This window comes from Chiroxiphia lanceolata, chromosome 10, assembly GCF_009829145.1.
Source record: "Chiroxiphia lanceolata isolate bChiLan1 chromosome 10, bChiLan1.pri, whole genome shotgun sequence".
Taxonomy (NCBI): Eukaryota; Metazoa; Chordata; class Aves; order Passeriformes; family Pipridae; genus Chiroxiphia; species Chiroxiphia lanceolata.
Genome location: NC_045646.1, coordinates 4462546 through 4489724, shown reverse-complemented (window position 1 = coordinate 4489724; position 27179 = coordinate 4462546). Strand labels below are relative to the sequence as shown.

The 27179-nt window shown below is 41.0% G+C and overlaps 1 protein-coding gene across 4 annotated transcripts; it reads right to left on the bottom strand.

The window, feature by feature from the left end:
- Positions 1-233: 233 nt before the first annotated feature.
- On the bottom strand, positions 234-27179 carry PRKCI (protein kinase C iota). Of its 4 annotated transcripts, none has more exons than XM_032697716.1 (18): positions 27136-27179; positions 18036-18157; positions 13544-13633; positions 12136-12186; positions 10882-10967; positions 9696-9836; positions 8835-8889; positions 8305-8363; positions 7659-7835; positions 6600-6697; positions 5551-5637; positions 4852-4987; positions 4242-4329; positions 3194-3319; positions 3012-3091; positions 1914-2003; positions 1505-1620; positions 234-397 (listed from the first exon to the last, which is right to left on the bottom strand). In XM_032697716.1, the coding sequence occupies exons 2-18, from the start codon at positions 18148-18150 to the stop codon at positions 310-312; spliced, it is 1683 nt and encodes a 560-aa protein (XP_032553607.1). In that variant the 5' UTR covers positions 18151-18157; positions 27136-27179; the 3' UTR covers positions 234-309. The 4 variants fall into 4 exon arrangements, with proteins under 4 accessions (XP_032553607.1, XP_032553605.1, XP_032553606.1 ...); XM_032697714.1 differs by lacking the exon at positions 27136-27179 and adding an exon at positions 23751-23881; XM_032697715.1 differs by lacking the exon at positions 27136-27179 and adding an exon at positions 19197-19285.

Sequence of the window (27179 nt, the reverse complement as noted above, 5' to 3'; positions counted from 1 at the left end):
TGTACTGGCAAACTATACAGCCAGACACCTTTGTTCAGGCACAGGAGCCCCATAGACCAACTCCTGTGTTAAAATTCAAGTTTGGCAAAACTGCTGGAAAGTTTAACATTTTAAATCTGGCAGCTGAAGGTTCAGCGTAACAACTGTCCTGGACAACATTAATACAAAAAGAAAATTAACGAGTAATTCACTGGTGGCAAGGGCAGGATGTTCAGTTACTCATTCTATGCAAGTGCATCCAAATGGAGAGATGTTTATCCATGCAGAAACAAACAGAGTAACAATTGGCACAGTCCAGAAATGGAGAATTCAGACACATTCCTCAGCTGACATCAAAAGAGGATTTATGTATTCAAAGCCTTCAAATTCAGACTGGTCAATCTTCTTCACAATATCACTATTAAGATTAAGAAACAGTCATTAGTTCAGCAAAATTTAGAAGATAACAATATTAACTGATAGTTTGACTTAAAATTTAAACCTGCCCAGTGGATTGCAATTGAGAACATTTCCCTTCTCTCTTTTGTCCTTCTCTACCTTTACAGTTACCACTGTTTTTTTTCTAACCCCTATAATGGTACTGAAACACAAAACCCCTCAGGAGCAGTGACTGGGCTGCACGTTCTCACACAAAGCAATCTACAAGGTCTGCAGTTTTAAAACTTTCCCTAAACAGTCAGTTTTGTAAAAACCTGAAAACATTAGATGTGACAGATACTGCACCTGCATCAGGAACTTTTCTACACTTTATTTGCACATTCCACATTTAGAAAGGGATGAAGAAGGAAGCTGGATCTCAGACCTGATTAAGGTGCACAGGTAACATTTAATGCTCACTGTGTTAATGTGCTACATGAACGTCACATAAAACCCTAGAAAAATTCCTGAAATGTGAACAGCAGTGACTCAATCAAACTAGAAAGGCCCTTCCCTCCTCATCCCAAATCAGGGCCCCTCCAGAATAAGGAACCACAAATCTACTACCAAAATCAAGCACATTATCATGCATTTTACCAAAGCTTGTCAGCCAGGATAACCTCACCTGACTACTAACAATTTAAAATACCCAAACAAGCCACACAAAACATCTTCTCTTGTTCAGATAAATTCAATTTAAACCCAACATTCTAGAAATATCATTGCTTGAAGCAATGCAAAAAGAAACTACTTGACAAAACAGGTCTTTTCCTTCACACATTCATTTCTTGCAGATGATACCACTAAAACTTGTGAAATAGCACTTGTTTGTCTTTTCCTGAACTAAGATTCTTTATAGTAACTTTTCCACTGTTAGTTGATTTTTACATTGTGCCAGAGTAAATTGCTTAATCCAGAAATACTATGTCTATCATGAGGACACACAACAGAATTTTTTTTGAACTAACACAAGAAAGTGCTATTTATTGCTTTAAATATCCTTTCATGTACTACAACTACAGCTAGTAAATGAATTTTGACCTCTTCACTGATTTAATCAGAACTTTGTAAATTCTCCATTACTTACTCATCATCTGGAGTGAGCTGCACAGGTTCATTGGTGAACTGGGAATCAAAGTTATCCAGACCAAACTCTCCAGATATATTTGGCTTAAATGGAGGCACCACTTGTTTTTGCTCCATCTAAGAAGAAACACACTTAATAAGTGACACCTAGAACGAGTTACAGCCTATTGAATTGGTTTTAAACAAGGCTGGAAGTTACTACTACGTTTTATACTTTCTACAATCATTCCATTAATCTCCTGGCACTTACTGTGTGTAAAAGGGTTAAAAGATTCTGCATTGCAATCATGGTAGAACATAAATTAAGAGCTCAAGGGTTTTGAGCTTAGTCATCTCTTGTGCTCAATACAAGTTTTCAAGCCAATTACTGTAGCAAAGAAAATCAGCCAAGCCAGTGGGCTCTCACATACCAGATCCCAATCCACATTGCGGAAGAAGGGATGTCCCTGGATATCTGCAAACCCTGTTTGAGGATGGCAGCCCAAACGTTCCTTTGGATCCTGTGCAGGGAATAAAGTATTTCTAAATAAGTGCCATGGCCTATTCATGGTGCCATGAATGAAATGCAAATGCTACAAATCCCACAAGAAAGGAAACACTAGAGTCACGTGGGACACTGAAGAACTAAGTTCACATTATTTACTTTGGAAACTGCCCCAATTCACTGTCTGAAATAGGCACAAATATATGGAAGCCCCTAACTGAATGTTATATGAACGACCATGCCATCTTTCTTCATTTGTATTCAGACCTTTTTAAACACACCACATGTTTCAGAGCAGGTGTGGTTAGATTACTAATTAATTTGATTTCTAACCCATACCCTCCCCTGCTCCTCCCTGAGCAGATTATGCCAGGCAGTCACACTGGGGCAGTAACTGCAGCTACTGGTAAATACTGTGGAAAGAAGGTTATCTAAACAAGACAATTCCACCTCCATGTACAGCTCTCCTACCAGGGAGCTGTAACAGTGTGCAGTGAGCAGCGTTATTTTCTTAAAGTAATTTAACCAAATCTGGTTTCTCCTGTTCCTATCTTCCTACTCATGCAACTCTCACTGAAGGACAGCACGTGCTTGGACTCATCCACTACTAAATGAGCACCTTCTGACCCTCAGGCTGGAGAGCTCCCAGCAAGCAGTGAGCACATCCTGCCTCTGCGTTCCCTCCCTGGAGTCATCAGAAGGTGTTAAAGTGATTTGTTAAGCTGCTTCTGTAAGAACCAAAATAAATCTGATAAGTTTGTTCAGTTCCCCAGGTTAAAGAAATCACTTGGAGCACGTCTATGCCTTTCACTTTGAAATTTCCTTACAATCCCAGCCTGAGATCCTGCAGCTTCATGTTTTCAGACAAGTGTTCAGCCCCACTAAAAATCTGTTTTAGGCTCATGCGTTTTCTACTCTGTTTCTCTATATGGCAGATAAAGTACATCAGCTGCACATCAGTCAACAGGTATTCAAAAAACCAGCTGCTCTTGAGAAGCCTTCAATAAACCCCTTTAGCTCTTACCTTGTTAAGGAAACTCTTTAGAACACCTGCTGCTTTAACAGAGAGGGATCGGGGAATTCGGATCTGTTTTTCCAAAATTACTGCAAGAAAACAAGGTTCCTATCAGCCTTGACATCTTTGAAGTCAGATTAAAAGTAAGCAGAAGCACAGCACTGAAGTGTAGGAGCACCTATGGTCCTTACCTTGGAAGAGATAATCTTCTGTGTTCTGATCAGGATTGTCAGAACTCCCCACGATGTCAAACGGCGACCGGCCCGCCATCATCTCAAACATGAGCACGCCAAGAGCCCACCAGTCTACGCTGAAGCCTAGAATTCAAGAGAGAAAACACCACTGGAGACATTTCACAACAAAAATACCAACACTTTTGAGGCTAAAAACAGTCAGAGAAGAAAGAATAAATTAAAAAATGTAAGTATTGCCAGTCTTTCCAATCAGCCGAATAAAGGAGAGAGAATGATTGTAGCAGACGTTACTTGGATCATTATGTGGACAACAGGAGGGGATGCTGTACAGAGACAAGGAAATGGAGAGTTTAAAGGTTGGTGTTAAGACCTTAACAAAGGTTTAGATAATATTTAAGCTACTCATTACTAACCAACAGTGTGTTATCCAGGGAGGGAGATAAGGACAAGGAGGAAGTATGTGATTCCTAACAGCAGCAAGTCAGTCATTCATGGAGCAAAGCACATCTACTCTGCTAAAGGAAAATCCCAGTAGCCAGGCTGGGACTGATACAGTCTGTCTGGCCTAGAATGTTTGTGATAAGGAAGGAAGATCTAAAGCCAGTCTGAAAGAGACATTTGACTGAAATAAAACAGTAGATTAAAAAAAAAATACGCAAACATCTACTATCTAGGCCCTTTGCAATGCATTTGTATGTAATCTATCACTGCTGCCAAATGTAAAGCTCCAAAGCCAAACACAATTCCAGACTGCAAGTATATCATTAGTAGTATCTAAAATAGTTATAAACAATAATAAATTTGAAAGACTCAAGCTATTCTTCAAGACTGGCAAAAAGAATTTAAAACAGGGAAGGCAGAGTCTCTCATTTGCTTTGTGTGATGTTTTCTGCTCTTCTTTTGAAGGCTGTATTTACTTTTTCAGACAGGATGATGAATTAAGACTGTCTAATGGAGATTTATACTTTCTACTGCTAAGCAACTCACGTAAGAAGTAAGAGACAAGGTAAAAGTTATGAAGTAGCACCAAAAAAATTCCATTTACCATAATCCTCTCCCCGAAGAATTTCAGGTGCAATATAGTTTGGAGTCCCGCAGAATGTGCTGGTTGTGTCACCAGGCCTCAGACCCTCCTTTGAGAAAAGATGGGAAGAAAATACTTTACAGTTAACCAAAGATCTCACACTCCCTCTCTGTTAAGAAGTTAATTTTGAGTTCATTTAAGTGTCCTTAATAACAAGCATAACGGCAATTCCATGGCAAAGTCAAACTTGTGCTCCAGAGTCTTTGTAGTGACAAAAGTTTTTCCAGGGGAAATGGGCAGAGTCACAGGATCCAAACAGAACCATGTGGGACTGACACATTTCAGCCTCTTGCTCTGTTTGAAATCCAGCTGCCCTGACTGTTCAGTCAATCCCTCCCAGGCAATTTGATCCAGCAGCTTTATAAAAAACACAAAGAGTACCTACACTTGTAGTCTGTGCACTTTGGCATTTGTCTTTTCTCCATGCGTGGAAGTGAAATGAGTAAACAGCTCATGAGCCCTGTGTCCAAATATATACCTTGCATTTCATATTTTTAAGTCTCTGCACCTTTTAATTTATGACAACTTCTTAATTGTTGATTTTCCTGGTTAGCAAGAAACTAAAGCTTACCTTGCACATGCCATAATCTGTGAGTTTGATATGCCCTTCAGAATCTAGCAGCACATTATCCAGTTTTAAATCCCTGTAGATTATCCCTCGTTCATGTAAATAGTTCAATGCCAGACTGATTTCAGCAGAATAAAACCTGATGTAGAAAGAGATACTGATTGCTCAAGTGATCAAAACCCAACCCACACAAGTCTTGGTAGTATGATAGTTTTGAAACATAATCCCATGTATTCTATTATTTTTCCACAGAGAAGTGGCAAGTTGTTTATAATCATCCAAATGTTTCTATCCACTTAAAAATTTGTTTTTAATTAATATTAATGACTACTGCAATCATCCCTTTCATCTCACCATCTGAGATTAAGCATATGCACCAAGAACTCAGCATTTGCCTGGACAGCTGGTAGTGGTTGTTGTAAGAGAAACACATTGATTTAGACATGTAAAAAAATACCACAGAACTGTTTTTCTAGGAAAAAAAAAATCACACTCAAGTCATACAGGGTAATGCCAATGCAAACAATACCTAAGGGATTCCTACTACAGTTCCTCCTTGAAACAAAAGTACAGAGGCTTGCAGCACCAAAATGAGGATGCAGTTCCACATTGCTTAAATCCTTAACATCTGGAGAGGATTTGCTGGCTCATCCTCATAATCTCTGCACTGTTTTGATGCAGGAAATCTGGAATGAGACACACCTGGCATGCTCCTCTGGCAGCTTCCTCTGCCTCTGCATATGGAACATCAGGTCTCCTCCATTCACATATTCTATAACAAAGAATAACCTGGAACACACAGGATTGTTACAAATGATTGTGCACGTGGCTGAAAGGGGTTTGAGATGCTACAGGTCTGGTATCAGTGAATGCCAATTCCATTCCTCCCACCTCTCTGCTAATATGGCTGGTTTCACCACTTCCCCTCCTTTTGAATAAATTTCCAGTGTTAAATATAATATAAAAGTATACTAAGTTTCTCTAGATAATTCCTTTATTGCTAAAAGAAAGTAGGTAAACCTTTCCATACTCCTAGATTAGAGCTAGTGCTTGTCATTATTATATCTGTGACTACATAAATAGATGTACATCAGTTTCTATGCACAAACCAGGAAAAAAACCCAAACTGATTTTCATTCCTGATCCCTTTAATCTCCTTTGTTTGTGGTTAATACTTCCTTCTCACTTCCCTCCCCTAGCTTGTCACCTTTACAAAACAGCAAGAACATTATTTAAATATACAATAACTGTATTTTATAGGTACTTGAAGTTATTACTGTATAGAGTAGGAAAACAATCATTTTCATCTCTACTACTTGTGTTTTCCTTTCAAAAATTCAGATTCCATTTTCCGAGTCTTGCCCAGATTCATCTTCAGAGAATCCAGGCAAGTTTGAGACCAATTTCCTCATTGTTTAAACTTATGATTTTCCTCTCGTTTTTCCTCTCCCATTTCAAGGTCCCTTATATCTCATATTCTCAAGCCTTTTTTCCCCACTAGCTGCACTTCTCTTTCTGTCCAGAAATCTTCGCATCACACCTAACAGTACTTTATATTCTTTTGCATCTTTCCCATCTGAAAACCTTAGATGAACAAGGGATTTGGTTCATAAAATGCTACAATGATTTACAAAACGTTGACTTTTGCTACCTACCTACCACCTTATGCTTTAAATAGGCCTTTGAGGTGCCTAACAGGATGATTTTTTTTTTAAATAAAGACTATCTTCTTATTATCTTATGACCTTTACCTGCTTTCTGTCTGAAAGCAAGAGTGCAGTCCAACCAGAAAGGGATGGTTTGAAGCCTGTTCAAAGACGTGTTTCTCTGTCTGAACCCAATCAATATCCTGTTTGTTGAAGAAAAGTGACATTCAGAAAAAGGATTGTTGTACTCCTTACGTCAAGTATTAATGACAATAAGCAGAAAGACTTCCAAGTGCTTTGCTGCCCTTATTTTACTTGCAAGAAATTAAATATTACATAGTTCTGCAATGTGAAGCAATACAATACAGTATATTCCGTTTTTTTCCTGAACATCCTGTACTTTTAACCTCAATATGTAACCACACTTGTGAATGAAAACATCTATCAAAGATAAACTGGTGCAGGCAAATGTAAAGTAGCACCAAGAGGTGCAGCAGAAATTAATGGCAGACTGAGAAATAAATGTAAAACTGTTGGACAGCAAGTCACAGTCACTCAAATCTTTTCAGAGTAGTCTAAAGAAACCCAAAGAAATCCTCACTAACAGGAGGTTTTCAGCAGTTTAACACTGCAGTTGCTGACAAGTTTTCACTCATCACTGTGCAAGGTACAAAAATTGTTAAGATAGAGGTCTGATTTAAACAGCAATTCAAATAACATTGGGAGATTCCTTTGTGACAAAAAAACCCCAGACTTGAACATAAGAAAATCAGACTCCACCCACTTCATTTCAGCCCAGCAAACCAACATAAGAGGAGTGATACAGAATACTGCTCCAAAACAAGGAATCAATCCAGGCTTATTCACTTCAATTCTGCAGGAGTGCTGCTGCATACAGTGCTGAGTATGGAAGGAGACACTGAGAGCAGAAATCATGAGGCCCATGACAGAACCACAGGCACAGGAGGGTGGCTGGGAGCCACCAGCCTGGCAGTGAAGATCCCAAAATATGTTACCTGCCTTGTTTACCTTCTATAGTGCAGTATAATAGTACATGTTTAATTTTCCATGAGTGCTGCAGCCCACAGCCTGGCTCCCACCTCGTGGGGGATACTGGAGCTCTTGGGAAGAGCTGCCCAGTTCACTGACAAACCCCTTGCCCACCTCATCATCGTTGACAAGCTCTTTCTTCACCACTTTCATGGCGTAAATGCGCTCGGTTTTCTTCAGTCGGACCAGCAGCACTTTGGCGTAGCTGCCTCTTCCAATGACTCGGAGCAAGTCAAAATCCTGAAGGCCCAGGCTGGAGGAAGCTTTGCCACTTTCCCTGATGCTCATTGCCTGTGGATAAAGACACTTGGGAATGGGGAAGCACTTGCCAATGTGAGCAACTGTGGAAGTCGGCATTTCGAACAGAAGAGCAAAATTAATATAAACAAGTAATTCAATTAACAGTTGTTATTCTTAAAACTGCACTGTCCTGGAAAGGAATGTGAGGGGGGAAAAAAAAGAGGCAGAGGAGAGGTGGTAGCTAAGAAACAAACTAGACTGGAGGAATTTGGAATACTTTCTAAATCAAGTGAAGGTTCGAAAACCTTATTCAAAAAACAGTGAGCAAGCCATACGTGCACACACCTGAGTGAGCAACCCAAATGTGCCTCATGTGCTCATTTTCAGTTTGTGACAAATTAGATTACCAAAATCTACAAACTGAGAGACATACAGGCTTTAAGATCTCCGAGGATCCTCATGGATCCCTTCCAGCTTGAGATATTCTATGCACAGAGTTAGCCTGGTTAAGCTATTTTACCTCTTTTTCTTCACCAACATGGTCCAAGCTCTCATGACTCGAGGGATTGTACGGAATCACTAGAGGTGAAAGAAGAATTATTAGACCAATGCAGCACAAAAGTATTTTCTTTTGCCCTAAAATTTCCACACTCAGATACACAATTTAAATGCATCTATGGCAAGTATTCAACTGATGGGTTTGAGTTAGAACCGTCATTCTGACTGCTACAAGAATAAACTGTTTGGTTACCACTCCACTAGAAACTCTGCTGATGCTGGTAAAGGTTGGTTTTTTTGCTTGATCAGGGCATTTAAAGCTTACTGATGGAAAAATGTAACTGACAGCCTAAATTCTCTGGTTTTAGTCAAGTTTCTTAAACTGATATGAAAAACTGGAATTTTTATATTTATATCCCCCGATTATTAAGAAGCTGTCTTACTTTTCTTATTCTGTGAAAAAGTAAAGAAGGGTTTTTAAAATAATTTTACTTCAATGTTCATGTTTCAGCAAGTTGCAATAATTTAAAGAAATAAAATTATTGATGTTACCTGATTCTACATTATCTGAATGCACTGATGATGGATCCATAGGCATTATTGGCTCCTGCAAATATGCACAGAATTCTTGTAATAAACTGTCCAAGTGTGAGAAGCATTATTTTAGAGTCAATAAATGAAATTAATGATCCCTAAGGAATACAATCTAGCTACTTTTTAACTTGACTAGTCAATATAATTACCCTTAAACAACAAAAAAACCCAACTGCAGTCCTTATTTTCCCTATTTTCTGGAAGTTATGACATTTCCAGAAGCTGTTGAAGTGATAACTTAGTACAACATAGGACAGAAGGACAGCAGATGAGAAGTGAGAAAAACTTAAGTACTTCAGCAGTACATATATTTGTCAAAAGAATTCACAAAATGTAGACTTGTAGCTGTCTGCTTTATTAAACCAGAAGCAGTAATAAAATTTTCTGGTGACTTAAGAACTAAGGATGATTGAACTTCTTGGGAGAAAAGTTAAGTCTTCTACACCTCATCTTCCTTTTCTGTAAATGGGAAATAATCCAATAATCTAACTGACAGTTAGAGAATTTATTTGACCTGTACTTCACTTTGAAGATGTAAAATAATGTGCTATGTAATGATATCATGAAGGATGAGATAAATGTCACTTGTATGCTTATACTTGACACAGATGTGAAAACCAGACTCCTGTCTTGCTACTAATTCTGCTCAGTGAATGCCAAACTTTCTTGCAAAAGTCACATTAACCATAAAAAATGATGTTTCACCTACTGTGATCATTTGCAGCTGCAGTTGGAAAACCAATAGCATAAAATCTTTTGTTTGTTTGATTGGTTGGTTGTTGCTCTTTCAAGACAACCTCTTGGGTAATTTTTACTTACTGGCTGTAGTGTGTGACGGCCACAATCACTACTGACAAGCTTGTGACACTTCTTGTGAACCAGGAGTTTGCAGTTGATGCACTTGTAGCCCTGGCGCCCCAGGCCCCATATCCGGTCAGTGCAGATGGCACAGTGAGCTCTCTGCAATCATAAACCAACCCTGATTAAAGAGCAAAACTAAACCATAAAAACCATCCAGCCACATTTTCAGTAACCAAGCTCATTTGCTGTGTAATCTCATCTCTCTGTGCATAGGAGTCCTTAACAGAGGAAGGCGGGAGAGCGGAAGCTTCAACACATTAAACCACCAGATAACGGGAATGGGAAGATCACAACTCACTGACAGTCACAACACAACTCTAAAGATCCATGAAAACAGGGTGCCTACAGAGGCAAGAGTGGAAAGTGATTAAACTATGGTGCCCTGACAGCCTTTGACCTGCATGAGGTCAAAAAACAAAACAAAAAAAAAGCCAAAGTTAGATATGAGGATGCTCAAGATGAAGTTTAGTGGAGACAATCTCAAGCATTAAGCACACAATACACTAAGTTTAGAGAAGAAGGAAAGATCATTGAAGCTGTCAAGGGACCTGACTTTTTCAAATATTTTGGGTTTGTTTTCTGCTGTGTCTTTTTCTGAATACAGCAGATAGCCTTCTGGGTCCTTCACTAATTATATTTGACCACTGCTTCTTGAAAATATTCCAAATGGTTTGTTATTTTCAGTCGATTACATGGCACCAGAAGCAGGCAGTTTTAAAGGAGAAAACTGAGATGTTTCTCCAAAGTAATGAAAAAAAGTCTATGCATCATAAGCAGCTTCAGACCTTTTTACCCCCAGAACTTAAAGAACTGAAAATGCACTTTCAGCTCACAGACATCTAATGCCAGCATCTCAGTTTGCCCTCTTGGAAGATTTTAAGGGAACACAGGAGCTTTTATATGATTGATATCATAGTTTCAAAGTATATGTAAAGAAAATTGCAACCAATTTATGTTTTTCTATTTTAAAGTTCCTGATAATTTAATGTTAAGTTTCCTGAAAGTACAGGGTTACCAAAAGCCTACAGACAAACAACAAAAATGAGAATAAAACTACCTTACGACTTTTCAAGGCAGTGACATCATCGTTACAAAAGTAACACATCCCTGTATCATGGCTTTAAGTACCCAACAAGAGTCTCACCCTGTTAAATCGTTTGGCTTGGAAAGTGTGACCATTTGCACAATAGAGCTTTCGCCACCGGCGGGCGCCTCGGCGATAAATGGATTCTAAGAGGAAAAACACAGGATTATCTCCATACAAATACAAACACAGAACTACAACAGCTGCTCATGGACCCTTCTGCGTAGAGGGATTTGCAGAGTAAAGTTTCACTCCTGCACCTTACAGGAAGACAGAGGAATGTTCCAAGTATCTTTTGAAGTTTTGGAAAAATTTGAAATAGAATATCCCAATCAATGCAGTTGATTCTGATTTTCCAGAATTAAAAGGAACAGTGAGTCAAGAGAAGGAAAGCTGTCCAAACAATACAAACACTCGTGTGCAAAGTATGCACCTGCCTTACCTAAACTTAGGGAGGAGCTGTGGGAGAAGAGGAAGGAGGAAGGGATGTGAATTTTGGAAGCATGTCCTGGTTTATATGATGGCTTGACAAATCCTCCAGTGTTTTAGATCTAAAGCTGACACTGGTTGGTTGGTTTATTTTTTTTTTAATTATTACTTTTATTTTTTCTTACTTGAGGCATATCAGGAAAGAAAACTGAAAACTAAGATATACAAAACCACACTGAGCTGCAAATCTCTTCCTGATTCAGCCTGCAACCTCATTTTTTTCAGACATTCTGCCCAAGTTAACTGCACATTTACATTTGTCAGAGACTTGGACACCAAGCTGACAGATGTGAGTGTGCATAACGTACACACACTCTTTTATAAAACTTTAAGACTGAGGGGAAATTACCTCTCTAATGTCTAGAACATCAGCTAACATAACTTAGGGGTTTTCAGAGAATCCTCCTGATAGTACCTAAAGATCCATTTTAAATCAATTAACCACAGATCTCTAAATGGTGACACAAGTCATTACCACTGGTTACCACTGGTTACAAGCCTTACATTTGTCACCCAGCAATCTGTCAACTCCCAAAAAGACAGGAATAGGATAAAAAACTGTCACGATAGAAAAGGCAAAAGCAAGGAAAGCAGATTGACATGGATAGTTAACAGGAATGTGAAATGCTTATTAACAATGAGTCAGAAGTGACAAACAACATTAAGTTTAGCAAGACTTTCTATTCCTTTTCAATATTTAATTTATACAGATTTGCATTATTAATATTCATAAGTGTAGGATGCCAAACCATAGAATATCAGAATCTGCTAAAACAGGAAATCTGAACTGGTTTTCTGTACTTCTCAAATAAAATGCCCACTTACTGTCTTCTCCTGGACAAGGCATGCCAGGCCGCTCTGGTACACAAGGAAACACTGCAACAAAGACATTAACTTCTGATGAATTTTTATTTCAGACAGAAAATAAATCCTTGGGTTAAATACAACACTCCTGAAAGGCATTCAGCCATATGGGAGGACAACACTGACTGCATTTCAACAAAACCTACATACATGAGAAATACGAGCAAAAAGCAGAATAAATGAAGTTATTTCCTAAAGAAAGTAACAAGAAAAAATAATGATTCTGGTTTCTCATGTGACCAATCTTCACAGTTAGTCAAGATTTCCAAATGCTATAAATGTATTATATGACAGTGTCCCAACAGCTACATATGATATTGACAACATGTGTCTTTTTTTCTCCAGTTTATTTATTTATTTCAGTAACACTACCCATTTTTTACAGTTTATTCAGCTTCAGAACTGTCAGAGAGAAGTATAACTGCAGAGACAGTCCTGGTGCCAGTTTGATCAGAAGCTTATCAAATACCAAAATAAATGGAGAAAGGGCAGATCAAAAAGTAAAGTAATATACAGAAAACCAGTGAAATACATCTACAAACAGATTACATTCTTCTTCCACATTTTAAAACTCCCTGTGGGAAGCTGAAAAGCTTCCTCTTCCTTTCAAATGGGCTGATGGTGAACTAGAGTTTTTGTACCCTTTTAAGAGCAGGAGCATGTTAAGACACTGGAATGTAACACAACAACACTTCACAATGATCCCCTGCTCTTCTTCTCTAATCTGGTAAACCAAGATCAACATTCTACTTGCAAAAACTTACAAACAGCAAGAAAAATATTTTGCAGAAGCTGCCAAAATAGGCATATAACCCTGAAAAATAAAAATTGAACAATTCCACATCAAAGAGGGGCACGATATTACTGGGTTTAAAACTGGTATTGGGTTTAAAACTGAAGTACTTAGTTTTAGAAAAGCCAAACTTTTGACTCATCTGGCATCACAAGTGGAGCTTATTAACTTTTTTCCTAATATAGATGCTGCTCTAAACCACTCATCAATAACAAAGTGCAGGATAATAAATAAATTTAATAAATAAAAAAACCCAAAAAAATTGCACTGCATCCCTTTTTCCATTCACTGACAGCAAGTGTATGCAGGCACTTGGGCTGAATGAATGAAGACACTTGAAGTCTGTCAGGAAGATCGTCCTTCATCAATAAACTACCAGCAGAGTATTTCCCCCCCCCCCTTAATTTAATAAAGAACAGCTAAAATCACAGTGCAAGGTCATCAGCATCCCCCTGACACAATTCCACTACAGGCTTTAAACAAGGAGGACGTGCAAAAGGCACAGATAATGCAAGGTCAGAATTCCACTCTTCACAGGTACAAACGTGAGCAGCAACACAGCGAATTTCCCCTCACCATGAATCAGAAGCTCTGAATCCTTGTTTAGTTCATACAACCGAAAGGCCTCTTCTAACTCCAGCTGAGAAGAAACTGTACATGGATCTCCTGTGGAGAGATAACAGAACAACACAACACTCATCCCAATTTGTTCTGTGCCATTCCACAGTTCCCTCACAGTTGGTTCTGAGATAATTATTGTAACAAAGCAGAACAACATTCTCAATTGTGGTAGTATTTATTTTTAACACTCCTCAGAGGGTACATCTGAAAATACATTCATATTGAATGCTTTCAGGAGAAATAAAAATATGGGATATTCCCAAGAGGCAAGCAGATCATCATCCCAAAACATCACTGGTTTGGTCTGCTACAAGCATGGTCATAGATCATCTCAGTACAGGGGGTGCAGGTTATGGTCCTGCACCTAAAAACCTTCTGAGATTACACTTTATTTAGCAAATTTTTAATTAGAACGGAGTCGATTTTATTTTCACAGCTGCTTCAACACTGCCAAGAATTTAACCAGAGGTGCAAAAGCAGTTACACCTCTAGTCTCTCCTCAAACCTCAATGAAAACTTCTGACAAATAACATAATCTAAGCACAACACCCCATTTTTCTGATTTTTAACTACTACTTTCACACTCTCACTTTTTTGAAATAAAATCCCTTTAAAGAAAGGGCACCAGGGCAGGAAAAAAAGTGTGGGTTGGCTGGTTTTGTTTCTTTTTTTTTATAAAACAATTGCAGTTTTGTCAACCATTTGAGATGGTGCAGGTTAAATTACATGCCAAATACTTGATGATAGAGTTTCTCTGCCAAGACTGTGTTTTCTTTGGTGTCTGATGTAGATTAGTAACATTATAAAAAAACTGTCCCCCTAAAACAGTAAGCCTTTTTCAAAATAATACTACAATTACAACTGAAACATTTTTTAAACAATGTTGAATCTCAATCATCTGCCCAAAAGAAAGAAAAAATTTCTAATTATTAGTTCAATTTTTTCCCCCTCTCTCCACCTACACAAGATGTTCTGTGCAAGAACAAGGGATTTATCTCTGCCTGCTTGTACTCCAACATGAGCAGAACAAGCTTCTTTCTAGCCAAATCCCCACAGAGCAAGTCTGCTGCCATATAACACTTCCAATTTTTAAAAGAAATGCTACTTTTCATGTCCTTAAGTGGTAAATTGGAAGAAGGTAGGACAATTCCCATCTCAGCTGAACTGGATCCACTCTGGAGGTTTTACTGCTCTGAGTTTTTGGTCAAGACCATGGTTTGAAAGTTAATGAGCACCAGCCTATTAACTATTTAAGCTCACTATTAAACTCACCCCACAGAAGTTTTTCCAGTTGTTTTGTTTCTAATGTATCATAATTTATTTGTTTCTAATGTCTCTTCCCCCAGCACAGGAAGGACATGGACCTGTTGGAGCAAGTCCAAGGAAGCCACCAAGATGATCAGAGGGATGGAGCAGCTCTGCTGTGAGAAAAGGCTGAGAGAAGTGGGATTGTTCAGCCTGGAGAAGAGAAGCTTTGGGGTGAACTAATTGTGGCCTTCCAGTGCCTGAAGAGGCTCATAAGAAGATGGAGAGAGACTATTTACAAGGGCCTGGAATGACAGGACAAGGGGGAATGGCTTCAAACTGACAGAGAATAGATTTAGATTGGGTATTAGGAGGAAGTTCTTCCCTGTGAGGGTGGTGAGGCCCTGGCACAGGTGCCAGAGAAGCTGTGGATGTCCCACCCCTGGAAGTGTCCAAGGCCAGGCTGGATAGGGCTTGGAGCAACCTGGGCTAGTGGAACGTGTCCCTGCCCATGGCAGGGGGTGGGACTGGATGAACTTTAGGGTCCCTTCCAACCCAGGCCATTCTGTGATTCTGTCCATTCTTTTCTATTGCTAAAATAGTAATAAATGTAAATGGTCCATTTGCAGCGTTCTGCTTTATTGTTTTCTGTACATCATAATCCCTCAGATGAGACTTTGAAGCCACCTGCCATCATTTCCCCTCCATTTCCCTACAATTGGCCCACCTGAACATCCCACTGCCCATCCACTCCACAAACTTACATCATGCAGAGCACAGGGAAGAGAAGGAACAACTGATTTACTCAGACTCACTATTGGAATCAACAAACCAGTTTTTCTTCATTTGTTTTTGACATCTGTACAAACAGCTTTTTGTTTCCTTTTGGCAGAAGCAAAAGAGGGTCTCAAGAATAAGCAAACCAGGAAAAGAAGTTGATAGACATCTCTTTCAACAAGTTCAAGCAGTACAAATATTGCAGTCAAAGACAGCTGGGACACACAGGAAAATATTTACTTTTGAGTTATACAGCAAGAAACAACAGACTGAGGACACACACAAGGCCAGTGCCCATCCCACAGGATGTTTCAGGAGACAGAGGGAAGATGAATCAGCCATATACAGATAAAATAGAAATTTGTCTAAAACTAAATCAAGTTAATTCTATTTTCCAGTAGCATCTGAGAATTTTGGAAGTGATTCCACTCAACTAAATTAGATCTGTCTTTGTGTGCCATTACCTCCATGACACAGGAGTAGCTACACATGATGCTTTCAGCTTGCAAAGGCTAAAACCACACTTAGTATATGCCAAATAAAAGCCTTACTGACCAGGTAAATCCAGTTCAGTCACACACATGAACAGGCAGTTCAGTCAGGAAGCAGTGATGCCTTAGATCCCTTATCTTGTCTTACACTATAAAAAGCATCAGCAATAGTGTAACACGAACCAGCCCACAACACACATTTCCTCATGTTACTATTAAAGAGCAAACTTCAGTTTTAGTGAAGAGGATGTGATACAGGAATTTTCCAAGAAAGCAAAGCAGGTTTCTAGAAAGAATATCAACTGAAGACACTTCAGAGTGGTGGAGAGAGAGAAGGCAGAGGTCTGGGCAAGAGACCATGCATTTTTCATGCAAGAATTACTCACAAAAAAGACAGAAGGATTTTTTTAAATACACTCCTCATCACCAAATTAACATTTTATCCACTGACATTAAACTGTAAGTCAATGATTAAAGCAAACACAGCTTGCTCATGAAAATTAATTCATTTGTGAACACATGAATATAATTCAGTCAAACTGCAGCATGCCTTTTTTCTTAACTTATGTCTAATTAAAGAGCAGAAATTGAGACAGAACAAACTGTGACTTCAAATAAATTATTGACTCAGCACAAAATTTTTATTAAAATATATACTTCTTACTCTGACAGACACTGCAGACTCTCCCTCTGCAGTGAGTGGTCCATTATCCTCCTCATGATAAAACAACACAGCCAGCTTACTGTGAAGTAAATGTTCAACTCCAATAGCTCTGCTGTATGATCACTCATAAACACTCCATTTTACTGTACTGCATCTGCCTGGTGTAAATAACTGTGGCATAATGAGAGGAAATAAAAACCCCCACCCCACTCAGACTCCCAAACCCACATAATCTTCAACACACCTGCCTACAGGGCTCTTCCAAAAATCAGCTCTGGTCCATGTTTAGCTTTCAGCTCCAAATAAACTGGCAGTCATCCAATTTTGAAAGGGAGGAAACAGTTCTATAAGCACCTTTTATGCTGATGGCTGCCTGCAAACACCAACCACGGCCAACAAATCACTGCACACTGCAGCCCTTTATGTACTGCATCAGCTAAAACAACTCCACAGCCATCCCATAACCCAGATGTGCCTTTGCTGGGGCTCAAAACCTACGTGTAGAATAAACTGATTGTACAGAGAAAACAGGACCTACCAATAACCTTTAAAAAAAAAATACTACTGTACACATGCAGCTCGACTGGATGACATCTGCTAAGGAACAGGGAGAACAGACTCTGGACTTTTTTCATCCAAGGTAAACTTTAAGATGGATACTGTAAGTGCTAAAGATGACAGGTTCTCAGCTAAAGTTGTTATTGCACTTTGATGAAAAGCAACTATACATCATTCAGACAAGTAATTTCCCTTTTAATATTTAGAAAAGGTTTTATTAGAAGCTGTGTGTTAATAGACTTTAGGTTGTTAAAGTAACAGCTGGTAATAACACTCGAGATATAATGTTTTTGGTTACACACACAACTCAACTATATATTAAATTGCATCGATATTTTAGATAAATACTGCTATTTGTATAATTCAATGTCAGTTGAACTCTTTTTCAAAAATGTAAGATGTAAAGGGAATCATGGTCTTCTTCAGCAGTATGAGTACTTTCTGTTCCCTTCATAAGAAATCCCAACATTAAATTAACATTTTGATATTCACTGAGATCTTACTTGGTTTAAAAAGAGAGAAAGTTACACACTCAGCAGTGTGAAACAAGTACCTTCTCATTAAGCTACACTTACAAAGGCACTGGATGACCATTATTTTTGGAGTCAGATTTACTATTTCTGTGCTCTATAAGAAGGCAGAGGGAAAGGAAAAGATGCAAGGGAAAGAAAAGCTGGAAAGTTGAGCAGCATATTGATGAGCATTGATTTACCTTCCTCATCAATCCACTTCATGGTGAACAGCTGCTCGTTGTCGAAGGAGCACATGTCCCGAACTTCACTGCACAGTCCCTCAAACGAGATGGAAGGTTCAAAATAGGTTATCATGATGTCCCTGAGCAAGAGAAAAACAGACTTGAGAAACTACACTGCAAAATGTAGCACTTGACCATCACCTCTAACACTTTTCATATGCCACCAATATAAAACCCACCCCTGATGCAGCCTCCCTCTGAAATGTTAAAGTAAAGTGAAGTACAGAGGTTCCCTTCTTATAGAAAAGTCAGGCTCCAAGTGATTTTTATTACTTGACATTTAATCCTCCAGGTATCTGCTTCAAAAAAACTAAGATTTACTGCTCAAATAACTATGAAGTGAGTTGCAGCAGATATTAGCACACAGAGAAATCAGATATATTACACCAATGGAAACTCAAGAATGAAATGCTGCAAATGTTTTGAATAATGTTAATAACATATTTTTGGTTTTACTTGCTCTATAACAGTTATTTTGTTATTAGATATCAAAATGTAAAAACACACATCTTCTCCGACTAAATTCTGATTGTGTAGATGTTATGAAAAATTAATGACAAATACTAAACAGGTTTTCTAGGAGATTTGGGGGGATGTTCCAAATATTGAAAGAGACTTTAAGACAAGAATGGTGTTTCACTCTATGAAGGGAAGGCTGACAGAGAGCCATATACTTAAAATTCAGATTTATCAATTTACTGTTAAGCAGAATGGGTAGTTCTGTGATAATTGAGATTAAAAGTGAGTTAACCTGTTTTTAATATGTTAGGATAAAATGCTGACCAATTGTGTTGGTATTGTCTGGGCCTTAAAGGGGAACAGGTGACTCAGGGTTCACCTTAAACAAAGGAGTCAGGAGAAACAGTTCAGAGGAAGGTGGAAGGCTGTTTACAGCACACTCCTCCTCAAACACCTCATTTAAACCCAGTGTCTGAGCTACAAGACTAATTTTCCCATAAAAACCTCAGCTAGTTGGATTTGCATCAGTGGGTGCCAGCTCCCAGGACTGTTTGGTGGGGGGAAAAAAATAACCAAAGTTTTCATCTGGTCAAAATTCATATCAAGCTTCCTACCAGAATGAAGTGTACATATGCAGCAAGTTAAATGTCTTTAAATCACCTTGTGCATGGGCAGAGTGGGATCAAGGAGGTGACTTAATGTAACAGTTATGGTCAGGGAACCGGAACGATGCTCCGGAGTGCAGAGAGCACACGATAAACAAACTGCTGGCCTGAGGCTCCTCCAGGTTCAGCAGCAGGAATAAAATCAAGCAGCAGTTTCTAAGCACTCCAGAAGAACAGCGAGTCTGCTTCTGGATTTATGAGCACCACCAGCTGGTTTGGGTACAGGAAAGACTCCAGTAAATAGGATAGAGGTGTCCAGGATGGACACTGTACCTCTTCAGTAAGCTGAATAAAGCAGTCAAAAAGTTGCTACATGGTTTGGTTGAGGAATTGCTCCTCATCTTTCCGCATGAGACAAGACGCAAAACAAAACATTTGGAGCCCAGTATTTAGGCATAATACAGCAATTTGGGGCAAATGAGGCTTCATTTGAAAGCCCCAACTGTGCCCACCCTACACAGCAAACTCTTCTGTGCAACACAAAGGTCTCCCTTTGCATCCTCCCTAAAACCAGCAATAACTGGGAACTCAATTCCAACGTTTGTTGGATCCACATCTGACAGCCTGTGACTGTCACAGACACACGGGCACCCCCTACAGAGCAGCTCCGTGTTGGGAGGCAAAGCCTTAACCTGTATTTCCTGTTTTTCCGGGAAGGAAATAAGGCACTGCTTACTTGGCAGCTCCACCGATTTGGTGCTAAAGTTTACCATTCCTTTGTTTATTCACATTTTAGTCCTTCAAATAAAGGATAGTTTAATTATTTTAGAATTTAAGCAAATCCTCTAGATTACTATCTTAATAACTCCAACAGACAGTTATTAGATAATTTGGAAGATCTCCTCTGCTATACCAAACACTGATCAGTGTTTCAGAGAACCTTAGCTCAGAGCAATATTAAAAGAAAAAGATGATATTAAGTATAAAAAAGGTTCCACAAGCAACACCTACAAAACAGCCTAATGTATCCCATATTATGTATGTGGAAATACAGATACATTATACCTATTATCTACATACCCACATATTTATCACACACCTGGGTCAGTCATTAAGGCTTTTGATAATGTCTAATTACAGACCACTGAAATGAAGCCACACAGGACTCCTGGGGAATTCTGCTGTGTCAGGGTCATTTCTGTACCATAAGAGGCAGGCGTTGACATTCACAAACATTTAAAGCATTTCTTTCCCCCGTGGAGGTCTGAGGTATCAAACTACCTGGTCCCACAATCAGTTTTTCAGGAAAAAATGTACTTTTGCAAAGGTAAACCAGTGTTGAAACAGCAAGAAGGGATGAAAGTGTCTCCATAGGCTTAGACCAAAGCTTTCTTACGCTGAACACTCTCCTTGATCATCGACAACCCAAGACATTATGCTGAAGAATTGGTCAGAAAGCATTCAAGACCAAGAACAATAAAAAGAAAGTAATGCAAGAACTCAAGAATCCTTTAGAAATTAATTTTATGGAAATCCTTATGGAGGTACATTTTGATTTCACAATTAAAATTCAATTTTTTTCACCCATCTTTTCCCACTCATGCAACTACATTAAAATTAAGAAAAGAAGCAAGTTTAACACATATCATGAGAGGACTGTCAGGAGTATTTTTCATTCGAACCAAGTCAAACTGAAGGCAGGCAGAGCACTGGTAACTGCTTTTTTATTAAAAATCTAATCTACATTACAGCCTGCACAGCTAAAACCAGCACAAAACCTATGTCAGGCACTGAAAGAATACAAGCTAGGATTTCTAATAATGACAGAAAAATGGTTCTTATACTTGATTAGTTTTACTTATTTTTTTAAATCAAGAGCATGAATTCTACAGGGTTCCTTGAGCACAAGCAGTGTGTTATTCCCACCTGTTCTCTGCTGCTACAACATGTATTAATGATATAACAACTTGTACTGACCTGACAAAAAGCATCTACAACAAATGAGATAAGACAAAAGGCAAACTTTGAATATCATCAGAGAGCTGAAATGGGTGTAATTACAGATGCTGATCAGTGCCATAAGCTTGGAGCTGCTATACTTTTGTTATTGCATCAACAAAAAACTATGTAAACTTTTAGAGTAATAAATTCCTAAAAACTCCCTGAGGACCCTCTATCACACACACTGTACAAATCACACTAACTCTTTACAACTGGTAACACTATTTTAAGCGTTTTAAACAACCAGCCCTATGAGAAAGATAAGCAAAGTTCACCTGAGAGAAGGAAATACGTGGACAAACTCAACCCACTGCCCTAGTTCCCAAGTCTCCGGGAAATCCCCACCCCCTTATTCTCATGATCTCTGTTCATTTTCAGGAAAATTTTCCTTCCTGTTTTAACATCTTTCATGAACTTAAGATAAAGAATTAGCACTGCACAGCTCAATGAAACAAAGGCTCTTCAAAGGGTCCTGTGTGAAGTCTTTGTCTTGGCTGAGAAAAGCAATTGGGCTCCTGGCCAGACCCACGTTTTAGGGATTCAGGTTCAGCTCTTTTCCCCAGGCAAGTATCCCAACTATCAGATTCACAAACCTTTCAAGAACAAATCTGTGCTTCGAAGTGGCTGTTGGTTTTTGTTTTTTTCTTTAACCAGAAACTCCTCCTGGAAGATGAAAAGACCTTCCCAGCAAGACTTTCCCAATAACTTCTACAACCCACTTAAACGCTTCTATTAAAATGAAATTAAGAGAGATTAACATTTCCTGATTAACACTATTTCCCATTAAATCCTCGATCCAGCTCTAATCTTGAGATGGTTTATTTGAGGAAAGGGGAAAAAGGTGCCTTTGATATCAGCATTCAGATCCTCAGTCTCCAAGTCATTCCAGGGTAAGTGCAGGTAAAGTGTTTGGCTTTGATACCCACTTGATAATGCGAGTCTGAAAAGGGGCTTGAGACTTTCTGTTGTAAGAAAGTGGAGAGAATAATTTGCTTATATCTCAAAATAAATCATGACTAAGGCATTCAGCCTGTTAGTCTGTAGGTATTCACAGTGGTTAACCAACACCCTCCATGACTCAGTGATGTTATTAAACTGATAACTGCATTAACAGAGAAAAAGTCAACGGATAAGACTCAAAAGAAACATTCCAATATCTCTGAAATTATTACCACGGTCATGAGCCAGCATTTCTGCCCAGTGTAGCAGATTTTTTCCTCACTCCCACACCCTTGAGCTGCTTTCTCCCTTCCTGCTCCACAGCCTTCCTCTGCTAAAGCAAGAATTTATGTGACTGCATGTGAAAATGATCGAGATTAGAACTGACCCAGCAGAAGAAAAATAAATGGTTTTAACGCAGAACAATTCCCCTTTTAGTTCACTGTCTGACCAAATGAAGGCTTCTGCCAGCTGATAGCCAGGGGCACCTCTACTTCCTTAAGAAAAGGTAGATTAAAGAGACTGTGAAACAAAGAGCTGAGAATTTCACATACTATTACTTTGACAGTCTCACACATCCTTTAAGGCCACAGACTGTGTCAGTCTCTAGAGTAACTTCTACAGACTTCTGGCAAGAAAAGCCCCAAATCAGACACAAGCCAGAAACTAAGCACAGCAGCAAATGCCAAATGTTCAGTGTGGTTTCTATACCTCTCCTTAAAATTATAGGGCCAGAGATAGCAGAGAGTAAATACTGAAGAAGTAATGCACCCCTTCTTGTGCTGAACACAGATAACTGCAAGGAAGCTGTCAAGTGTCATGTGTTTGCTCTTAATCCAAAAATGCAATCTACATTTTTTGCTGCTTAGATCACCTCCACTCAGACTTAATGGCTCAATGAACCACTGGCAACCCTTGCACTCAAACTTTTTAAGTCCTGTAACTGTTACTATTTAATAGGGGGCCATGAGCCCAAGACAGAACATTTCTTCTGCCTTATATGTTATTGCTGGAGAGACACTGAATTAGGCCAACAAAATTCAGATTTCCATTCTGCAGACCTCTAGTATTTTGCTTTGTTTGTTTTTAACAGCAGAAGCATAATCGATGGTACATAATAATAATAATCTTAGTTACCACTCATAGGCTCCCTTGGAAGTCACTCAGTCCCTGGGAAAGAGCCTAAAAACCTATGAAACAGATTTTCACACAAACATCCTCTTTTTTCAGATCTGGACATCACCTAATACAGAACAACCAGGACCAAAGCTGGACCCTGAACACACGCAGTATGAATTTTGGCGTGTATTATGAAGGAATATGCAGTTGTTCCTGCCAGCAGGGCCTGGGGATGAAGGGAGCAGGGTGAGCAGGGCAGAGAGGCTGCTCAGGTACATCCTTGTTCATCGGGAAGGCCATCCCAGCAAGAGGGAGGATCCAGCTCCCCCCAGACCCCAACATACGGAGAGGAGGCTCCTCCGGACACAAGCGCTGCACTTGAAATCCATGTAAACACGGCTGGACGGTCGTAGAGGGTTCATCCTACCTTCTCTCCCTCCTCCCCTGCAGTCAGGGGATACCCAGGGCTGGAGCCAGGGGTGTCCGGGGGATCCCGTGCTGGGCACCCCGGACCCGGCTCCCCGCCCGCGGGGCTCGGCGCCGCACTCACCCCTTGTAGTAGGCTTTCACCCGGACCTGGTGGGCGCTGTCCCCGCCGAGGCTGCCGCCGAGGCCGCCCGGAGCCGACATGGTGCTGCCGGCGGTGCCGTCCCGCTGTGTCGGCATCGCCCCCGGGCCGGGCCGGGGGATCCTGAGGGAGGGACCGGGGCCGGGAGCGGGGCCGGGGCGGCGGCGGCTGCGCGACCCCCGCGCCTCAGCGCGCCCCGCCCGCGCCGGGCGGCACTACGTGCCGCGAGGGGGGCGGAGGGCAGCGCGCAGGAGAAGCGGGGCGGGGGGAGCGCGAAACCGCGCGGGACGGCACCGGAGGGGAGCGTGGGATTTTTTCCGGAGGAGTCGCTCTGAGAGGAGCCGAGCGGCAGCTCTGCTGCCCAGGGATGAGGGTAACAGCGCCCCGTATGTGCCCCCCCGCGAGCTGCGTGGGCTCTCCCCGGCGGGACTCCACACCTCTGGGGCGGGATGTTCCACGCCGGAGCGGAGGGGGGAGAGGGGGCGGCGGCACGCAGGCAACAGGGGCCGCAGTGGCGGAGCCGCCGCAGCCGCCGCTCCCAGTCGGGCAGGTCTGAACCCGTCGGACGGTCCCTCTGCTTCCTTCGCCGCCCCCGGAGCGGGGCCGGCACCGCGATCCACACACAACTCCCCGGCACTTGGTACGGCCCAGCGCGGGGCATGGCGGGGCCGCGGCGCCGGCGCGGCGGGAGCGCAGCAGGATGTGGGGTGTTGGATATTCAGCGCCGGGACAGGGAGCGAAGGAGGAAAACTCGTTTTATCCAGGTACCGACGGGGCTCATCCCCACAGCGTGGGCAGCAGGCGAGGGAGGGATTCTCCCCCTCTGCTCTGGGGAGATCCCACTTGCAGTGCTACCTCCAGCTCTGGGATCCTGGACACGAGAAGGTCGTGGAGCTGCTGGAGTGAGTCCAGAGGAGGATCGTGAAGATGCTTCGAGGGCTGGAGCCCCTCTGCTCTGGAGACAGGTTGGGAGAGCTGGGGATGTTCAGCCTGGAGAAGAGAAGGCTCCAGGGAGACCTGAGAGCCCTTTTAAGTGCCTAAAGGAACTCCAAAAGAGCTGTAGAGGGACTTTGGACAAGGGATGGAGTGACAGGACACACAGTAGTGGCCTTAAACTGAAAAAGAGTTAAGGTTAGATATTAGGAAAAAATTCTACCCTGTGAGGGACGTGAGGCCCTGGCACAGGTTGCTCAGAGAAGCTGTGGCTGCCCCATCCCTGGAAGTGTTCAAGGCCAGGTTGGATGGAGCTCTGAGTATCCTGGTCTAGTGGAAAGTGTCCCTGCCCATGGCAGGGGATTGGAATGAGATGGTCTTTAATGCTCCAACCCAAACCATTCTGCTGTTGTTCTTTTAAGGCTGAAAGAGCCAGAAATGCCCATAGAGGTACTGGCTGGAAGCAGCTGTGGGCCAGGCTCCAGCTGAGCTTTTCCATGAAACCAAACCCATCACTACCATCCCAATGCCAGGAATAAAAGCATTGGACATATCTAACTAAGCTCCTTCGCAATCAGTTCACACCATGACTCCTCCACTGTTGTGGCTACTCCCAATCTGATTTGAGAGGTGACAGAAAATTCTGGATGTTAACACAAATCCATGGCAAAAGCAGCCAGTGCAGAGCTGATGGGCAGCAGGAGCTGTTCAGAAATTATGGCAATGCATTTCTTACAATTACTACTGACCAAAGTGTTTTCTGTGGGAATTCTCAAGACTCCATGCACTGTGCACTCCCCACAAGACAATATGGTCAGTTCAGGTGAAGCTTTAATTCCCATACATGCTTTTTTTAGAAAAGTAACATGAAGGATTTGTTTTAACTGAGAGGGTAAAGAGGGGGGTTAACAAAAGGTATTTTGATTAAAGCTGTTAATCATAAGCCACCTTATCACTGCAAGCAGTATTTCCTCTCAGCTTTGCCTATTTAACATCAATAACTTTGACAACACACACTTATTGCCCAACGCTTCCTGAACTGAGGGATGCTTCCGGTAGTCCTAAGAAAATGAGAACACTTTTTTTCTTCTGTAACAGTAAAACAATGCCTTTTTCCCACTGCCCCCTCCAATCAGTATTGGAGCACCCTGGAGCTCCAGCTTTTTGTTACAGGCTGCTGCACTTTCAAAGCAACACACTTGGCTCTTCCTCATATTTGTGATAAAACAACTTAGAGCCTTATTTTCTTTACTTCAGTTGTGGTTGCAAAGTACAGCTTTTTTTTTGCTACCTGACCTTCCTGCGGGGATTTGTTCAGTTCTTTGTTCCCCAGGAGCAAGTTATTTGCTCCACCCAGCATCCACAGAGTCTTATATCTTATTTGTACAACAGAAAGTACCTTACTCTACCTGAACTCACCCGTGTCTTGCACCAAGACTTCCAACATGTTTTCTACTTCCTGCTGGATCTCCACCACCTCCCTGGGCAGCCTCTTCTAATGTCTAACAACCCTTCCCATGAAGAAATTCTTCCTGATGTCCAACCTGAACCTCCCCTGGTGCAGCTTGAGGCTAAATGTCCAATCACCAGCTGGTCAAGCATTTCATTCTCATTCATACAACTGGTTCTGTATAAAATATTTAAACTGCCATGAACCAGCACTCCTGTCTGAGGTAGCAGTTCTCTGCCTCTCACTGCACAGAGCCACTCTTTCTGTATCCTTGGGAATACAACAGCTTTGGAAACACCGGTATACCTAAGGCTGTGTAATAATGTTGCATAATTCTAAGATACAGAAGACATTGCTTCATCACAGAAATATGTTTCATGAAGAGGGATGAGTTTATCAAGATGTCCCACGTAAAATTTGAATTGGGTCTGTGAGGTGGAGTGACTACTTGTCTTCACAGAGTTTGGGCTTTGCTCATCTATGCCTGGTAATATGCAGGAGCTGCTAATTTCAGACTGGAATTCTTGACATAATTCAATTCTGATGAATCATGGTTATTTTAGGGGGAGGGTTAGTCTTCCCCATAGCAGGGAAAGCTCTGAGGCAGTGTTATATAGGAAGGAAGTAAAAACTCGCTTAACAGGGATAAAAAGCTGTTTCACATTCCTCAGAGAAGTTAGTAGTTCACCAGCAGTGCCCTGGCTGGAACTGCTGAGGTCCTTGAGAAGCAGGTATTACATATATGGAGAAGCACTACAAGGAGGTAATTCCCTGACCTTAACCATGGGAACCAGGAAGGTGTCCCTGTCCATGGCAGGGGGCTGGAACTGGATGATCTTAAAGGTCCCTTCCAACCCAAACCACTTTGTGATTCACCTCCCAACAGCACTCTCCAAGCAGCATCTACCACATCCTCCATTTTCCTACTGTAGCTAAAGCATGAAAAACTAAAGCTCATTTGTCACAGGCCCAAGCAACACATACCTGAATTCTACCCCTCCCACAGGAACCTTGCAGTACCTGTCCCT

Bases quoted from the DNA above. Each gene is read 5' to 3' on its own strand.
- PRKCI (XM_032697714.1), bottom strand. From the start codon at position 23,866: ATGCCGACACAGCGGGACGGCACCGCCGGCAGCACCATGTCGGCTCCG. The intron at 4,988-5,550 runs GTGTGTCTCATT...TTTCTACATCAG, and splicing joins CTGCCAGAGGAGCATGCCAG to GTTTTATTCTGCTGAAATCA. The intron at 3,320-4,241 runs GTAAATGGAATT...CTTGAATTCTAG, and splicing joins TCTTCGGGGAGAGGATTATG to GCTTCAGCGTAGACTGGTGG.